Consider the following 17,034-nt stretch of genomic DNA (forward strand, 5'->3'; position numbering starts at 1 on the left):
GACAAACCTTCAGGAAAAGCCCGGCACTTACCAATGATGGATTTATAGAGCTGGTCCCATGCTGCGGTGTTGTCTCCCAGCCAATGTCCTGCCCAGCGTCCTGAGGATGGAAAGGTTGAGCGAGTGATCACGATTCCTCTCTCTCCTGTGGCCTCCTGCACAGCTCTGATCAGGGAAGAAAAATAAGAAATGACAGCTAATCTGGGAAGGGCCAGAGATCTTTCCCTCTCAGGGAGCTCTTGTTCTCAGGGAGAACAAGAGGGGAAAATGGTCCAATGAAATCAATCTGTACTTGGTGCAGGAAGGAACTAGAAGGAACTACATGCTTGTGTGGGGGACAAGAGCAACATACTTTACTTAAGCTGTTGAATACACCCACTGCCCTAATGTGTCACTTAAAATAATTCTTACCAAAATATATTTCCTAAACATAAAAAAGAGATTCAAGATAGGAACTGGACCAGCAATTTCATTCATTGGAAACTCCAATTCAGTTCACTTGCTCTGTGGGCCTCAGAGAGAGGGAAGCAGGGACTCACTCATATGTAGGCTTTGTCTGGGACCAGCCATAGAGATTGTGCACATCATAGTGCCTCACTGGGCTTCCATCAGGCAGGAACTGCTGACTTTCCATGCACAGGGTCTTACTGCTCAGACCTCTGTCTCTTGACTCCAGATCTGAGAAAAAGAGATGTAGTGATGTGAGAGCCCCCTACAATGGCAAGTACTTCACATCTGGTGACAGTGAAGGAGGCGGCTGGAGCTGAAGGGATGAGAGAGGATGCAGTATGAATTTGGGAGAGAAAAGCAGATCAGTGCCAAAGGATGTGAAGCTTTGAATGCTAGGCTACAGTGTTCAGTAGGAAATGGAAAACTGAAAATGAATTGTGAGCATATTGCACAAACCACTGGATTTAGAAATGGAAGAGACCTTAGAGATTGGGAAAGTGGAAATGCTTACCCAAGCAGGTATTGAAGCATTTGGCCTGTACTCTATGCACACCTATGATATGAACCAAGACAGCTTAGAATGCTGCTGGGATTGTCCCTCAGATGCTATCATGCCAATGCCAGGCTGCTAGTAATGAATGAAGGCAAATCCTCAGTCCAGGTATCTCTGACAATGTCATCCTGAGTGTGGATAATATTCTGCCAACTGAAAATATACTTACAGGGCATGTAAGGGGGACGGTTGAATGTGCTATTCCTGCAGCCTGGAGGGACTGCCCCATCCACAAAGCTTGAGGGTTCATTCATATCCTAAAAATGTAAAACAAATCTTTATGTTTATGTGTATTACATACATACATGAACATGTTATCATTACCTTCTGCCAGACGACAATGTACAAATGGTTACACCTGGTGCACTCATCACACATGAGGGAGAGGGACTAATCAGAAGGAGGAAGGTTAAATACTGATGGGGATCACCTGGAAAGATTATGCCTTGCTTTCTCTCAGGGTATGCTTCAGAGTCAAACATACTCAAGGGAAATAATGAATTCACCTCAGTGAAAAATGACAAATTTCCTGATGTGTAAGGTACACTAAGCATCTTCCCTGTAGGATACAGTAATGGTGGATGTATGACAGAAATGCAGATTGTTTAGTGCCTTATTAGAAAATGTCAGCCTCAGGGTAAAATTGTGCCCAGAGTGCCTTGTTTACCAACTGATTTATTCCACTGCAGAATAATTATACAGTTGTGCAGAAATCTACAAGCATACAAAATATTTTAGTACATATGTGGATGTTTATGTACCACACATTCACACACACACAAACCTACACACACTTACAATCCACATTCCATCATATTTCAAGCTCTTCTGTGGCTCGTTGGGATTGCTGTAGAGTTCTAGCAATTCCCGCTTCCACCATGTGACTGTTGAATTGCGGAAAAAGTCTGGGAAGGCAACATGAGCTCTGTACATCTGTAAAGATGAAATACAACCAACAGACAGATTGATCACGTCACTGGCAAATAACTCTAGGATACTTATTATTTCTAACTCTGCTACTGCATGCAGATAACTTCTGAAAAAGTTCAAAGCATTTCCAAAAGAATTCTCAGTATAATAGAAGAAACATCACAAGGCAATTGAATACTTATCAAAGTGGCATACTCATCAAATTCAAACTACTCCCAAGGTTGTGGATGGACTGCCCAACTGTAACAAAAGGACTCCTACCTCTATTGATTGACATCATCTGCCTCGACTGCTATGTAGAGGTTCTTTGTTCCTGTGTCTGTATAGAAATGGGCAGGTTGCTGTCGTTCAGTCATTTCAGTAACGTCTGACTCTCTGGGACTCCATTAGGGGTTTTCTTAGCAAAGATACTGGAGTGCTTTGCCATTTCCCTTTCCAGCTCATTTTACAGAAGAGGAAACTGAGGCAAGCAGGCTTAAATAACTTGCCCAGGGTTACAAAGATAGTAAAGGTCTGAGGCCAAATTTAAACTCAGGTCTTCCTGACTCCAAGCCCAGTGTGCTTATCTACTGCACCATCTAGTTTCCCTTGTGCCACCTAACTGCTTTGCACCAATGACTTTTGAAATGATACTGAGAACCAGTGGAAGTGGCCTGGCTGGTAAGGACTGAAAAATAAAGTTTGGTCCTTTGGGGAAGGATGCTTCCAAAAAAATGTCGAAGGAAAACTAGAATTTAGGGGAGGCTTACTCAGTGAAAAATTCATAGCCATATTTAGGGAAAAGATAGGACTTGGGGAAATGAAATGAGAAATAAAGGAGACTCTAAGTAACAATGAACCCATAAGCTAGCCTCTTCCAACAACTCTTGTAATTATCATTGTTTAAAGGTATACAATTTGTACTATTATGAATACTTTCACTAGCATTTCTTATTTGTATGGGCCTGAGATTCTATCACTCTAGGTAGTCTACAGTGATGCAGCTTAGCCATTTACCTACAACTAAGACTATTTGGAGTCTTAGAGAAGCACCAGGAGGGCACTGGGAAGTAAAATGAGTGGCCTGTGGTCACAAACTCACTCTATTGACCCACAGTTCTCAAGACTAGTAGCAGTCATTCAGACTCCAAGGCTGAGCAAGCATTCCCAGTGTCTCTTCACAGGTGCAGTAAAACATCAATATTGCAATTAAAGACTGCTGCCAGTACCTTACTAACAGTCAGGACAGCAGCATAAGTGAAGTCAGGGCTGCCCACAAATGTTAAAGCCTCAATACAGAGTAACTGTCCTCAAAGTTTCTTAGAGAAGAGAACAGATAAGCCAGATATGCATGTGCATGTGCATGTGTGTGTATGTGTGTGTGTGTGTGTGTGTGTGTGTGTTGTGTGTGTGTGTGTGTGTGTGTGTGTGTGTGCGCGCGCGTGTATTTGAGAGCAACAGAGATAGAGACAGAAAGGGATATTCAGGCAGAAAGAGAGAGAAAAACAGACAGAAATAGAGAAAGATTCAGAGACAGAGAGAGCTATGAAGAAGGGATACAGCATTAGAGTCTTAGAGACCCCACAAAAAGAGGATGGCCAGACGCAACAAGAAAAGTATTAGTCAGTTAACCGACAGTCAAAGAGCATTTCCAAAGCACGTATTATATGCCAGGCATTGGGCTAACTGCTGAATTAGTAAGGAAGACAGGAAGGACTATTGCTTCTCCATGAGGACAGTCCTTTAACAATCTGGACACTGTGAAAAGTTTCTCTACTACAAAAGTTTCCACAAGCTATACTTCAGAAGAATCGTTTACCTCCACTTGTGTGTCCCAGTCAAGAGATCCATCTACAGTGACGTTGGGCAAATCTGGCCAAACCTGTGGGGAAAGAAGGAAGGGGGCATTTACTTAAAATAAATCTAGGCTGTGTCTTATGTCACAACTTACAGATTTCATGAGGAGAATCATAAGGAGAATTTAAATCATCCCTGGAATCAATCTACTTCAAGGAAACACCCAATGCCCCAAATGCCATAATTCACACACACACAGAAACACTGAGAAAAAAAGTGAGCCATTAATGCATACACACCCTGATATCCCTTCACACTCATGCCTAATTAGCTCCTCCAATACTAAACTGTACCTTTCCCCAAACAATGTCGCTGTCATCTGGCCATTTGATGAACACATCATCCTGGAGTCCACGAGTGAATGCAGGATATGGCTGAGTCTCATTGCCAGAAATTGCTGGGTCCTGCAACCAATGAGTGATAATTACTAGAGTGTCAGTGACAGAATTATTCAAAGACAGGGAGAAGGTCAATACCCAACAAGAAGAAGACATTAACATCTGCAGACTTCATTTTGGACTTCAGAGCTCTTTTTGAATAGCAGGAAATAAATTTTTATTTTGCTAAGGTGCCTTATCTGGAACATTGTAATAAACCCCATTTGCCATGAACACGTGATGTTACTACACTGTCTGGGACAGAATTACTCAAAAACAAGGAGAAGCTCAATGCTCAACAAGCAAGAAGACAAAATCTTAATGCAGCCACACACCAGAATAAGGATGACTCGCATCCCAGCCTCCTTCATGCTGCTGATCAGATTGGGAAAGCCAGCAAACTTGGGGCTGAGGGTAAAGTCCAGCTGCCTCTCCATGTAATCAATGTCTGCATACTGTACATCCTGGAAGAAAAAGGAAATGGAAGTGGGGAAATATCATGTTGATGACAACAGATCCAGAGCAAGTGGATCTCTTCAGTAGGGCAGAGGGGCAGATCCACAATACACATTCTTTTGAAGAATCAAGTTAAAATTCCAGACTTCAATCAATCACAATAACTGCTAGACTACTTCTTCCTACCATTATTTGGAATACGATTGGGGTATTTGAGATAATATTATCAACCTGAAAAAGATCAACTGAACCAGTCTATAAATATAATCTTCCAGAAAAATGATATGACTCATTCGAAAATAAAAATATTCTGAATGACCTATACCAGGGGTGAATAACCTGTGGCCTTGAGACACGTGGCCTTCTAAGTCCTTGGGTGCAAGCTTTTGAGCTAGTCCAAGTTTTACAGAACAAATTCTTTTATTAAGGGAATTTATTCTGTGAAGTTGGGATTCAGTCAAAGGGCTGACTTGAGGACCTAGAGGGCCACATGCGGCCTCAATGCCACAGGTTCCCCACCCCTAATGTATATTCTTGCCCCTCTAAGTAGCAGAATGGGATAGTAGAAATCATAATATTTCTTTGAGTGAAGAGAACCTGAGTTCAAATGCTACCTCACATAATTACTAGCTGTGTGATCCTGAGCAAGTCAGTTAAACTCTCTGTGTCTCAGTTCCCTCATCTTTAAATCAGCGGGTTGGACTCCAACTACTCCAAGCTGCCTTTCAACTCTAAATCTATGATCCCCTGGGTCCTGTGCTTCTGCTCTCAATACTTCAATGAAGAGAGATGACATTTAGAATGAAATTCAATGTTTTGCCAGAAACAGGATGGCATGCTCCATTTATTTTCTATTAATATTTTCTCTCTCTCCCTCTCTCTCTTTCTCTACATATATATAGAGACTCTATATAATATATGTATATATACATATGTTTATATATAATACTCTGTATATAACACCTTCTGTAGCTAGTTTCAATATAGGTGGTTACCTCCAAATATTTCTGTTGGAAACCATTTCCATAACCATAATGTATAAGTGAAAATTAGCTAGAATCTAAGATCTCTTCAATTGGAATGGTTGTTTCCTGTTTGAACTAAAGTTGCACTAATCTTTATAATGTTTTGACCAATTCAGTTTTTCAAAAAATTAAATTCAGAAACATCACTTTTTGAGGGCTTCTGCCTAAAATGTCAAACATTTAACTTGAAATGATGTTGGAGAACTTTCAAGTTAATTAAACAAAAATAATTAAACAAGAGGAAGAGGAAATCAAAGTCATGAGAACAACAGATCAGTTACACAGGTTGGGATTGGGGAATGGAGAGAGAGGTGGGGGTGTGCTGGGTAGGGAAGGTCCATACATAGGGGATCTGAGCAGCCACCATGGCATCATAGAGTTCAGCAATTTCAGAATCGTTCTCATATCCATAGCGACACAGCTGGAAGCCTAACGCCCAGTAAGGAGTCATCACTGGCCGGCCAATCAACTGAAAACAAGGACAGTAAATGGATTATATAGATTCCATTCCTTCAGGGTAGGGAACATCGCTGGTATCAAACACAGACTCACTAAAACAATTTTCTCTCCTCCTGTGGTGGCCTCATAACTCAGGTTAACTGTAAGGCCAAACAACATGAAACTAGGGAGGTAGTATTCCTGGGATTTGCTGACATTTCCAAAGGATAATATGTATAAAGCATTTTAACAGTCTTTAGGAGCTATATAAACTTAAAGTATTACTTTTATTTGTGTACCTTTAAGAAATCTGGGATTCTTTAAGAAATAGGGATTGTCCCACAAGAGCACTATGACAATCTAATGGCAAAGAGTGCTTTGTTAAAATCTCTTTATTCCTTTCTAACATTATGATCTGGTCTGCTGAAAACAGAGTGACTATGTAAGGTCACCACCAGTAAGTCAATCAACAGGGATTTGTTAAATATTTACTATGTGCCAGGCACTGTGCTATGCACAGAGGACACAAAGAAGGCAAAAGTCTCTTCCCTCAAAGACCTCACATTCTAAAGGGAGAAACAAGCATGAAGATAACTAAGTATATACACAATTATACAGAGTAGATGAGTGAATGGGCCTTGCACAGTGCTAGGCACATTAGAGTTTCTCAGAAAACCCTTGGTTATCAACTGAAAGATTGCATGACTTCCTACCTCTGTGTACTGTTGAGTGACAAGCTCTGGGGTTGGCCCCAAAACCATGTAAAAGTCTAGAATTCCTCCCACAGTACGATATGTCAGTGCGGGGTGGGCTGGAAAGTCACATCTGCAAACAGAGAATAAGTCATCAGTGATACAGAATCATAGAATAGAAGAGTTGAAGACGATGCTAAAGATCATCTACCCTAAGCCAGATAGAAGCAGAAATCCTCTATCACCCTCACAGGAAGGAGGTCCTTTTATTTCCTTCTGAAGACTTCCAGTGATGAGAAATGACCACCTCCTGAGAAGTCCATCCCATCTTCGAACAGCTCTAATAGTTATTACAGTTTTCCTTATCCAGAACTGAAAGTTGTCTATCTCAACATCTGATGAGCTCGCAAACTTTCTATATGCATGGACTTCTCCATGAAGTTCCAGAAGCTAAATGTAAGTCCCTTCAAAAATCCACATGTGCAACCTTCCTGGATTCCAGACCTACAATTTTCCTACCTACTGGAAATTCCACACAAGGAAAACCTTCTGACACTTGAAATTCAGAACTTCCAAAGAAATCCCATCACCTTCCCCTTCCCATGTTTCTTCTTCTCCTCAGTAGTATTATTGATACCATTATTATCTCAATTACCTAGCCACAAAATCTGGACTCATCTAGTTACTAATTCACTTTATACTGTAATCAAAATGCAAAAAGGCCGACTTTTGGGTCAGAGGACCAGTTCTCAAATACTGACTATCTCTCTTCCTGCTCATGTCATTAAACATAACAACCTCAGTGAATGATACTTTTCTGTAAAAGGAGAGGATTGCATTAATGACTTCTAAAGTCTCTTTCAGGTCTAAACTGATGATTCTATGATATAACATGCAATACTTTCCCACTTCCCTGATTTTGTTCAAACTATTCTGTTTGTGTAAAAATGCCTTTTTTTCTCATGCTTCCAATACTTAGTCATCTTCAATCCTACCCCACCGTTCAAAATACCTAATTCAATTCTCTTACTCCCTTAGCTGCTCATTCCTTGGGGGCCAAGTGTTTTCTCTCTTCTCTAAATTTTTATAGCCTGTTGTTCATACCTCCTTTCTGCCCTTAGTATGAACATTTTTACACGTTATTTCTATGCATATGTTGTCTCCACTTTTAGATTAAAGACAGCTTAAGGGTACAGACAACGTATTCTATTATCTCTTTATCTTTCTTGATGATTAGTCCAATGATTTGTCCATATCAAGAGCTTAATAAATGTGCACTGAATTTTACTTAATTAGAGTTCTGCTGGGACCATCCTCTTCAGAAACTTCCCACAACTTTTAGGTTAAGTGAGATCAGAAAAGAAGCCACCATCTTACCCATGGCATTGCTGTTGAGCAGGAGCACTCCATGGGCACTGCCATCTTCTTCCAGACCCATATAATAGGGGTGCACACCATAGGAATTCTTCTTATACTAGGTCAGCAGTTGAAAAGAGATCAGTCATAATTTACATACAAAACAAATGAAAATGGATAATAAAGCTGGATCCATAATCTTCCTTGGGGGAGGTTCAAGGTGTCAAGGAAAATAAAGAATGAGAGGATGATTCAACTCAATAATATAATTGGGTTACTCAGATTCATAACCATCCTCACTAAGAAGAGCACAAAACCAGATAAATTAATCCTGGAACAAGGCCAAAGAAAACAATGTGTATGAATAGCTACAGGCCATGTGATACTCTAGTTGTGAACACTTACCCCTGGGGGCTGGTCTCGAGAAAACATTCCCCATGTGTGCCAGTTCAGGTTCCTCCGGAATGTCGTGTGCTCAGTTTCCCCAAAGCCATAGATGTACTGAGATGGCAGGCGGGTGGAGATACGTAGGAACATGTCATTGAAGGTAAAGCCAGGGACCTGGGAATCCCAACTGAAACATAAGAGCACATCGTGACTCTAAGGAGGGTTGAAGAATTCCTGTGGTGTGCATCTCTACTACAAGAATCTGTAGAATAGCCACAATTACTCCAACTTTATTTACTAGACTTCAAGATAAAGAAAGTCTCTGTTGCATCTGTTTCTTTGGCTGACAGGGCTTTGACTTTGGAGGTGGTTACAGCAAATAGCATTTAGATATGAGGGCATCGGGGCTTAGTACAAAAGAAAACCCTAGGATGATATGATTTTTTAAAAAATGAAATGAAATCGTTTCTACCCTCAGGAAGCTTACAAGCTAGATAAAGAAACAAAACTATTAGAGAACAATATAATGAATGGTACTAAGTCAATACAATCAAATGTGCTTAAGACAGCTATGTGGTGCAGTGGATTAAAAGCTAGATGGCACAGTGTATAGAGTGCTTGGCCTGGAGTCAGGAAGACTTGAGTTCAAATCTGGCCACTGACACTAACTAGCTGTGTGACCATAGGTAAGTCACTCACATGCTATTTAGCTCAGTTTCCTCATCTGTAAAATGGGGATAATAATAGCACCTACCTCCCAGGGTTGTTATAAGTATCAAATGAGATAATAGTTGTAAAGTGCTTAGCTTAGTGCCTGGCACAGTGTAAGCACTATATTATTGTTAGTTGTTATCATCATTATTAGTATAAATGGATTTATTAAATATCCTAATCTCTCAAACTAAAATCTAATTACATCTACTCATTTATCCAGCTCCTCTCTTTGGTACTTCCTTCTTTTCCCTACCCTACATCACCCCTCTCCTGCTTATTAGGGTAGACCAGCTGTTTCTCAGGGAAACTCATGTTGGTCTTTTGATAACAGATCTAATTTAACAACATGCAGTAAACCCTGGGACCTCTGGGGAAGTAATTTATCTTCTGGTAAAGTTGAGGCCCGAGAAAATGGTACCTGGGAAGAACCTGTTTATTATTATTCTTACTTTGTTGGGATAAATTGTTCCTAGTTTGGCTTTCTCTCCGGGTTATGAAAAAATTGGTCTTTTCATCCAGTTCTACTACTTCCATCTGGAAGAAAGCCCAGGAGTCTTTGGTCTAAGTCTTCCCTATATCTAGGCATGTACAATGCTTAATCTCACTCCATTCTATTCTACAGAGGACATATTAGAGTTATCTTCTCAACATCTAGTGAATGATTTTCACATTTTTATCATGAGAAATAATAATGCAAGTTGATTTTCAAGATCTTATACTTAGTAAAATGAAAACAATCTTTTTTTTTAACTTTCTCCCAATCTGAATGCATATCATACCTAGTTTAAATTTTTTTTAGTACTGAAGAAAATGACAAAAACAGAACTTGTCCATAAAAACTTAAAGTGAGTGTCCTAATATATATCCAAGTTTCTCCCTGACAGGTTCACTGGTCCTTGTAGGTCATGTATCTAAAGGGTGTTACATATTTTAACAAATTTATACACATTTTGGATATGGAAATAGAAAAAACAATGCAAGTTTCCTCCCACAGGAATATTCCATCATCATAGAATCCTTGACTGGAGTGATGTAAAAGATAAGAGATGAAAGAAAACTTACATTCTCTGATCCAATTACCTCATTGTATAGATCAGGAAAACTGAAACCAAGGTATGTCAAGTCACTTGTATAATTTCCCAGAAGTACTATATATTTGCATTTGTTCAAGATAGAAAACTTGAATCCAGCTCACTACTTTTTGACTGGTGACCAAACACAGTAGCTCATTCCACGATTCCAGAAATTAGGGTCAAGTCAAAATGTGGATTGCACACTTATCCCCATACATACAGAGCAGAAAATACTTACATCACAGTGCCTGTGTTTCTTCGACGGATCTCAATTCCAAATGGATTTTCCTTGATGGTCACCTCATAGAGAAGACTTTCAGGTTGGCTGATAGGGAAGACTGGAATATTTAAGGGCACTGGGACTTCATACCTTCTGTTGTTGGGATCATCAATCTAGGAAACAAAAACAATTGTCTCCATAAATAACATGGGACTCATACATTCGTGGTCTTAGAATCTGATTCTCCCAATTGAAAGCTGAACTGATTTCATGGTTTCTGAGGCTCAAACAGCTCTTATTCCTGAAATAAGCCATACATGATAAGAGGAGTACTATCATTCAATTTCTACTTTTCAAGTATACATTGATCCCTTCTTTTTAATGGGAAGACTGGTATGGCCACTGTGGTACCTCTACAATGAACTACAATGTATTTGTCATCCTCAAAATATTACTAGATTACATACAGTATTTAGAGCATCAAGTATTACTACACAGAGACTGTAAGGTCTCTGAGGGTAAAAACCATCTCACTTTTGTGTCTGTAGCTCCAGTGCTTGGCATATAGTAAATACTTAATAAGTATTCTTTCATTTATTCATTCATTCTTTTAAAGTTAGAAATCCTGTAATTCACACCTCACTGTACAGATGAAACTAAGGCAAAAAGATCTGTGACCTCCACAGGTAATCTCTAATGTCCTTTCTACTTCTAAATCTGTGATCCTATAACGTGTCTACACAGTAAACAAGGATATGAACTTCTCCTTACACAGATAATTTTAGTAGAATATCCCTCCAAATCAGATATTTTGCTCTGCTGCCTGCATCACTAAGATTGGCCTTTCAAAAGACTAATTTAGATGTTAAACTTTATTTTGGGGGAATGGGGGTAGGGTCACAGGGGATGTTAATTGGTCTATACAATACTAACAGATTATGAGCCCCTTGATGGACATTAAGTCACTTATGTCTCTCTTAACCAGTACCTAGCATGCCACAATGCATACAGCAGGCATTTAACATACCTCAGATAAATATTGTTTGAAAAATTAAAGGTTAAATGGTAACAAAAAATAGTAAATAATAATTATAGAGCATTTTTGAGTTTCCACAGATCTTTACATATGTTATCTCACTTGAGGCCAATCACTATCCAAACAGGGAAATATTATAAAGATTATCAACCCTGTTTTACAGATAAAGAAACTGAAATTAAGGGGCTTCACAATGGTAACACTTCTACTAAATATCAGGAAAGAGATTTAAATGGACATCTTCTTGACTCCAAGTCCAGTGTTGGATCTGTTATGGTACACTGCCTGTCAGAAGACCTATGAAGCAGAGGTGAGATTTCAGTTGTCTCTTCAATGATGTACCCATTGAGATTTAGGTAAGGAGAGAGTAAGAAGATGGCCTGATTTAAGAAAAATGGGTGATTTCTTTCTTGTTGCAGCATAAAATCATGGAATTCCGTGTCAGATTACTATATTACAAGTGTTCCATTATCTCTTCCCTACCTATCATAATATCACTTAATATTCAGTGCTGGGGAAAAAAAAAACATGTCCACCATGATAAACCATGAAACAAGTATTTTCTTTTTCCTTCAAACCTCTTATAGCCTTAACACTTTAAACCACTCCCATCATACTTAAAATTCCCTGCCTCATATCTAGTTTTCTTTTCTGATATTTCCATGCCCAGCACACACTGAAGATAGTACCTTGCACAAAGCAATTACTAAATGAGTTTATTAACAAGTTGTCTCACTCATTATATTGCAAGGTCCCAGAGCTCTGGAATTGCACTTGCCTTTCCTTCTATCCCCATAGTTTACCACACTGACTAGCACATAGTAACCACCCAGTAAATGCTAACTGATAGAGTTGCTGATTGAATACATATTGCTGATTCCTGCAGACCTCTCTGTTAACAAGCATCCTAAGGTGAACATACCTTGAACTGTAGCATGGTGTTTGTATGGAAAGTCATCTCCAAGTGAAGTTGATCTATAGCAGTTGAAGGATAGTGGCTGGCTCCTGGGATTCGGGAGATAGTTGCTGTTAGGCCTGCTGGTCCACTCTGAACATTAGAGGCAGTATAATCATATTTTGTGATGTAGCACCAAGGGACTCCAGTGGAACTGATTGGCTGAAAAATAAAAACATTTGAAACTCATCAGAATGACAAAACTGGAGGAAAAGCAGGTGATATGTAGCCCGACCTTGAAATCATTCTCCTAGATTTTGTTCCAAGTTCAATTCTCAGGAAATTCTTCCTAATACTTTTACCTATGCCGTTTGATGAGGTTTAAGCCATTGCTTTGTTCATGCTTCTGTGCCTACAGAGAACTCAAAACCTCTATCCATCGGTCATATTCTTCAGTCATTTCTTTGTTGTTCAGTGTTCAATATTGTATTGTGCATCCAGAGAGAGAAGTTGCCAAGTCTACTGATGTCTTCCTTCACCATTTTACATTTCTCTCCTAGATTCTCCCTGCTCACACAGTCACCTCTATGACAGACTCTCATCAAATCGTACTCATACTATTATAATATTCTTTTTTAAAAGTTTATTTACGTCTTTTTATACAATACCATTATTTCCCCTCTTTTCCCCACAGAACCATCTCATGTAACAAATACTATTTTTTTAAAGTAGAAAAAGAGACAGAGGAAGAGAGAAATGGGAAGTATAAAGAAAGAGAGAGAAAAAGAAATAGAGAAAGAAAAAGAGACGAGAGAACGAAAGAAAGAAAGAAAACAGGAAACTTGATGGAGGACAGAAGGGAGGAAGGGAAGAAAAGAAAAGAATAGGTAAAATCAGCAAAATTGATCAACGTATCAAAATAAGTCAGAAAAATATTCTCAAGGTACAATACTTATGAACTTTCTGCCTCTGATAAATGGATAGGGCTGAGTATCTTCTCATATTTCTTCTTTCTGAAATTTACTGTTTGTGTTCAATCATTTGAGTTATGTCTGTCTCTTCAAGTCCCCATTTAGAGGTTTCTTGGCAAAGATATTGGAATGGTTCGCTATTTCCTTCTCCAACTCATTTTACGGACAAGAAAACTGAGGCAAACACGGTTAAGTAACCTGCCAAGGGGTCACACTGCTAGTCAGGGTCTGAGGCTGCATTTGAACTCAGATCTTCCTGGCTCCAGGTCCTGTGCTGTATCTACTGTGCCATCTAGCTGTCCTGAAATATCCTTCTATTTTGTTTCCCCGCCCCAACTCTCTTTATACTCAAACACATTCTCCACTTAGGGGACAAAGTGATTTTCCTACAGCATAACTCTGTCCATGTTACCCAACTTCACTAAAATCCAGTGGTTTCCCATTACCTGTAGTATCAAATATAACATCTTCTGTTTGCTATCTAAAGGACTTCTACATCCTAGTTTTTTCCTATATTTCTAGTCTACTTATACTTCATTCCTCAAATACTCTCAGATCCAGCTATAGTGACATGACTGTGGTTCCTTTAATATCACAGTCATCTCCATCCCATCTCCATTCCTCTAATCTGGCTGTCTTCCATACTTGTAATTCTCTGTCCCTCCACCTGACTCTTGGTCTACCTTCTATGGTAGGCTTTTTCCAGGCTTTTCCTCACCTCTGCCAAGTAGTTAGAGCATTTCCCTTTTAAACTCCTTTCTACATACTCTACATTTATCTTACAGGTAACAAATTATTAATACAGTGTCCTTCAATTGGAATGTGACCATCATGAGGAAAAAGACTGTTTTCCCACAGAAACAAATTAACTACAAAAATGTGTATATTTCACTAAAGTTTTCAAATTCTTTCATTGATTAACTCCTTTAATCCACCTAACTACCCTGTGGGATAAATATAACAGGATTTCTTAGCCGCATTTTACAGATGAGGAAAATGAGGCTAAGAGGCAGCATGGGACTTTCCCATCCTAGAGCTGATAAACAACAAAGCTGGGATGCGAAGCAGGTCTTTTCTGATTCCAGGCCCAACACTTATTCAATTACGCCACAGTGACTTTCTTTCCGTGGTCTTCTTTTGGCTTCTTTCCTCCACATTTCTCACCCACTTCTCAGAGAAATCTATCCCCCCCACTTTTCTAATTCTGAACCCAAAAGGAGACTGATAGGAGTGTAAACCAAGAGCCAAAATTCTTCCTCCATTCCTGTACCACAGGGAAATTTGTGAGTAACAAGTCAATATTTTACATTTCCCTCAATGCTCTACTCAATAGTAAGATTGTCTACTCAACAGTAAGATTTAGGCTTACAATAAGTCACAGAAGCTATACAATTCACTCCCTAGCATGATTCCACAGGGAAGATAATTCAGCCAAGTCTGCAGCTATTTTATTGTGAATCTCACCATACTACTATAGTGCCATGTGTTTGATAGGCATGGAAAATAGATCCTCCAATTTCACATATGCCCAGAGATAGTGAAGCTTTCTTGACTTCATAAGTTCTTGTAAAACTAAGAAATCCAACCCTCATTTACACCCTTACATAATTGGCTAAACTTGAAGTATGTACAAACCCAAAAAAAAAAACATTAGAGAGATGCTCACTTTGTAATATCTAGTTGCCTCTTTAGTATTTCCACAGAGATAAACTTCTTTACAATTGAGACATCAGGGGTACTTAGGTAGCTTCCAGGAAGAGACTGAACTATTTTTGCCAAGGTTATTCCCTTTCCTGGTTCTCCCAGCAGAGATTTGATTCTCATCTCTGCTTAACCTTCTTTATCTTACCTAATCTCATTAAAATGGGGGAGGAGGAATTAGTATGATGAATTTGAAGTAAAGGAGAGAGGGAGAAGCTGATAGTCTTTGTAAGTGTGTATGTGTAATTATGTGTATAAAAGCTTACCTCCCAGACACAGTCACGCAAAAGACACTTTTCTTCAGTGATATCACCTTCATCTGGGTAGCAGTCAAATTTTTCTGTATCTATGAGGGGAGTATACCATTCCACTATGTATTCCCTGCCCAGTTCAAGGCGAAGGCCTGTAATGTTTGCAACCTGTCAAGTCAGAAAGGATGGTACAAGTCAGTAAGAGTCACCATTTTAATCATCACTCTTTCTTTTAACCACAAACAAAACTGGTCCTCTTCATCACCATTCTGATGGAATCTCCTGGTGCTTTTCCTTTCCTTCCTTCTCCCATCATAACTAAAAGTTGCTAAAATCATGAAACTGATATCTTATTTCATGAAAAAAAAAATAACAAGCAAACTTTCTTTGGAAAAGAGCTGGCTTTATGTTAAACAAAATTGAATCATTCACTCAATCACTACTGCATAAACAGGGGACTGGACAAAAGATCTCTAAATTCTTCTACTTTTCAAACTCTGATTCTATTACTCTAATTTTAGATATTACTTTAAAGCTAGATCATTTTAGAACACTTGATAGAAGAGTGGGAAATAACGAGCAAAATAATTGTGGCCCTTTTGTAGAATCCATTGAATAACATTTTATCTTTTCAACCAGACAGTAAGGACAGGTTTCCATTATTACCCTGCTGCTATTAGGTGGAGTCCTAATCATTCTTAGTGGAAGCCCAGCTATTCTTTTGTCTCAAATTCTTTTTTATCTGGAGAGGACCCCATTAAAAAGTTGAGAAGATCATTAAAGAAATCTCAAAGGGTCAGAAGATTTTCAAAACATTACCATTTGGGTCATCTCTGAAGAAATCTTTTCACAGTGATAAAGGATTTGCAAAGCATTGTCAGGAACAATGCTCCAAAGAACATTCCACAAATTTGTATAATGATGAGGGGTATTCTTGGTTCACATAGCTTTAACGTACAACGCAAGTTAGACAAAAGAGTGAATGGAAAAGTGAAAATGTAGGGGCAGCAAAGTGGTGAAGTGGATAGAGCACCAGCCCTGAAGTCAGGAGTACCTAAGTTCAAATCTGGCCTCAGGCTAAACACTTGATACTAGCTGTATGACCCTGGACAAGTCACTTAATCACAATTGCCTAATTAAAAAAAAAAAAAAAAAAAAAAAAAAAAGAAAAGGAAATGAACATGTAACCTCAGCTGGGGTATTGAAAACCAATAGTAACTTTAATACTGCTAATGGCAACAGGGATCATTATTAGTGAATAGTGAAGAAAAAGGATTTCTGGTAGGTCTCATGTTTCACTTCAGAAAGGCTATTTTGGCCTTTCATTCAATAATTAATGTAAAATAAAAGCAGCCATAAAAAAGGGCAAATGGAGAAAAAGTAAGCTGACATTTCCTTGTGGACATTTTTGGAGAAAAAAGCAATACTTTGATACTTGACAGAGACTTTTTTGTTTTACAAGAAGGCAGCCCAGAAGTTAATGTCCACTCAGCTCTACATCCTCCAACATCTACAGTTTTATTCCAAATCTATACTTATACCTACAGGATAAAGGGACCTTGAGGTATCAGGAAGATCATAAATTATTTATGATGAACTTCAGTAAGGTTCCCGTATAAACATCAGTTAAAACGTAAAATAAAAGGGTGATGATGCTTAAAGGTGTGAAACAG

General features: G+C 38.9%; 1 protein-coding gene across 1 annotated transcript in view; it reads right to left on the reverse strand.

Moving 5' to 3' along the window:
* The window catches only part of LOC110216253 (maltase-glucoamylase), a 154,067-nt gene that overhangs the window by 15,310 nt on the left and 121,723 nt on the right, over positions 1 to 17,034 (reverse strand). Inside the window, 15 exon segments of the mRNA XM_020998063.2 lie at positions 32 to 165; positions 540 to 678; positions 1,173 to 1,260; positions 1,802 to 1,936; positions 3,732 to 3,794; positions 4,063 to 4,173; positions 4,482 to 4,610; positions 5,971 to 6,096; positions 6,779 to 6,867; positions 6,870 to 6,890; positions 8,135 to 8,231; positions 8,519 to 8,687; positions 10,526 to 10,680; positions 12,466 to 12,660; positions 15,377 to 15,529. Of these exon segments, the coding sequence (XP_020853722.2) occupies positions 32 to 165; positions 540 to 678; positions 1,173 to 1,260; positions 1,802 to 1,936; positions 3,732 to 3,794; positions 4,063 to 4,173; positions 4,482 to 4,610; positions 5,971 to 6,096; positions 6,779 to 6,867; positions 6,870 to 6,890; positions 8,135 to 8,231; positions 8,519 to 8,687; positions 10,526 to 10,680; positions 12,466 to 12,660; positions 15,377 to 15,529 (1,804 nt within the window).

Source organism: Phascolarctos cinereus, unplaced genomic scaffold (genome assembly GCF_003287225.1).
Source record: "Phascolarctos cinereus isolate Bilbo 61053 unplaced genomic scaffold, phaCin_HiC Scaffold_1;HRSCAF=81, whole genome shotgun sequence".
Taxonomy (NCBI): domain Eukaryota; kingdom Metazoa; phylum Chordata; class Mammalia; order Diprotodontia; family Phascolarctidae; genus Phascolarctos; species Phascolarctos cinereus.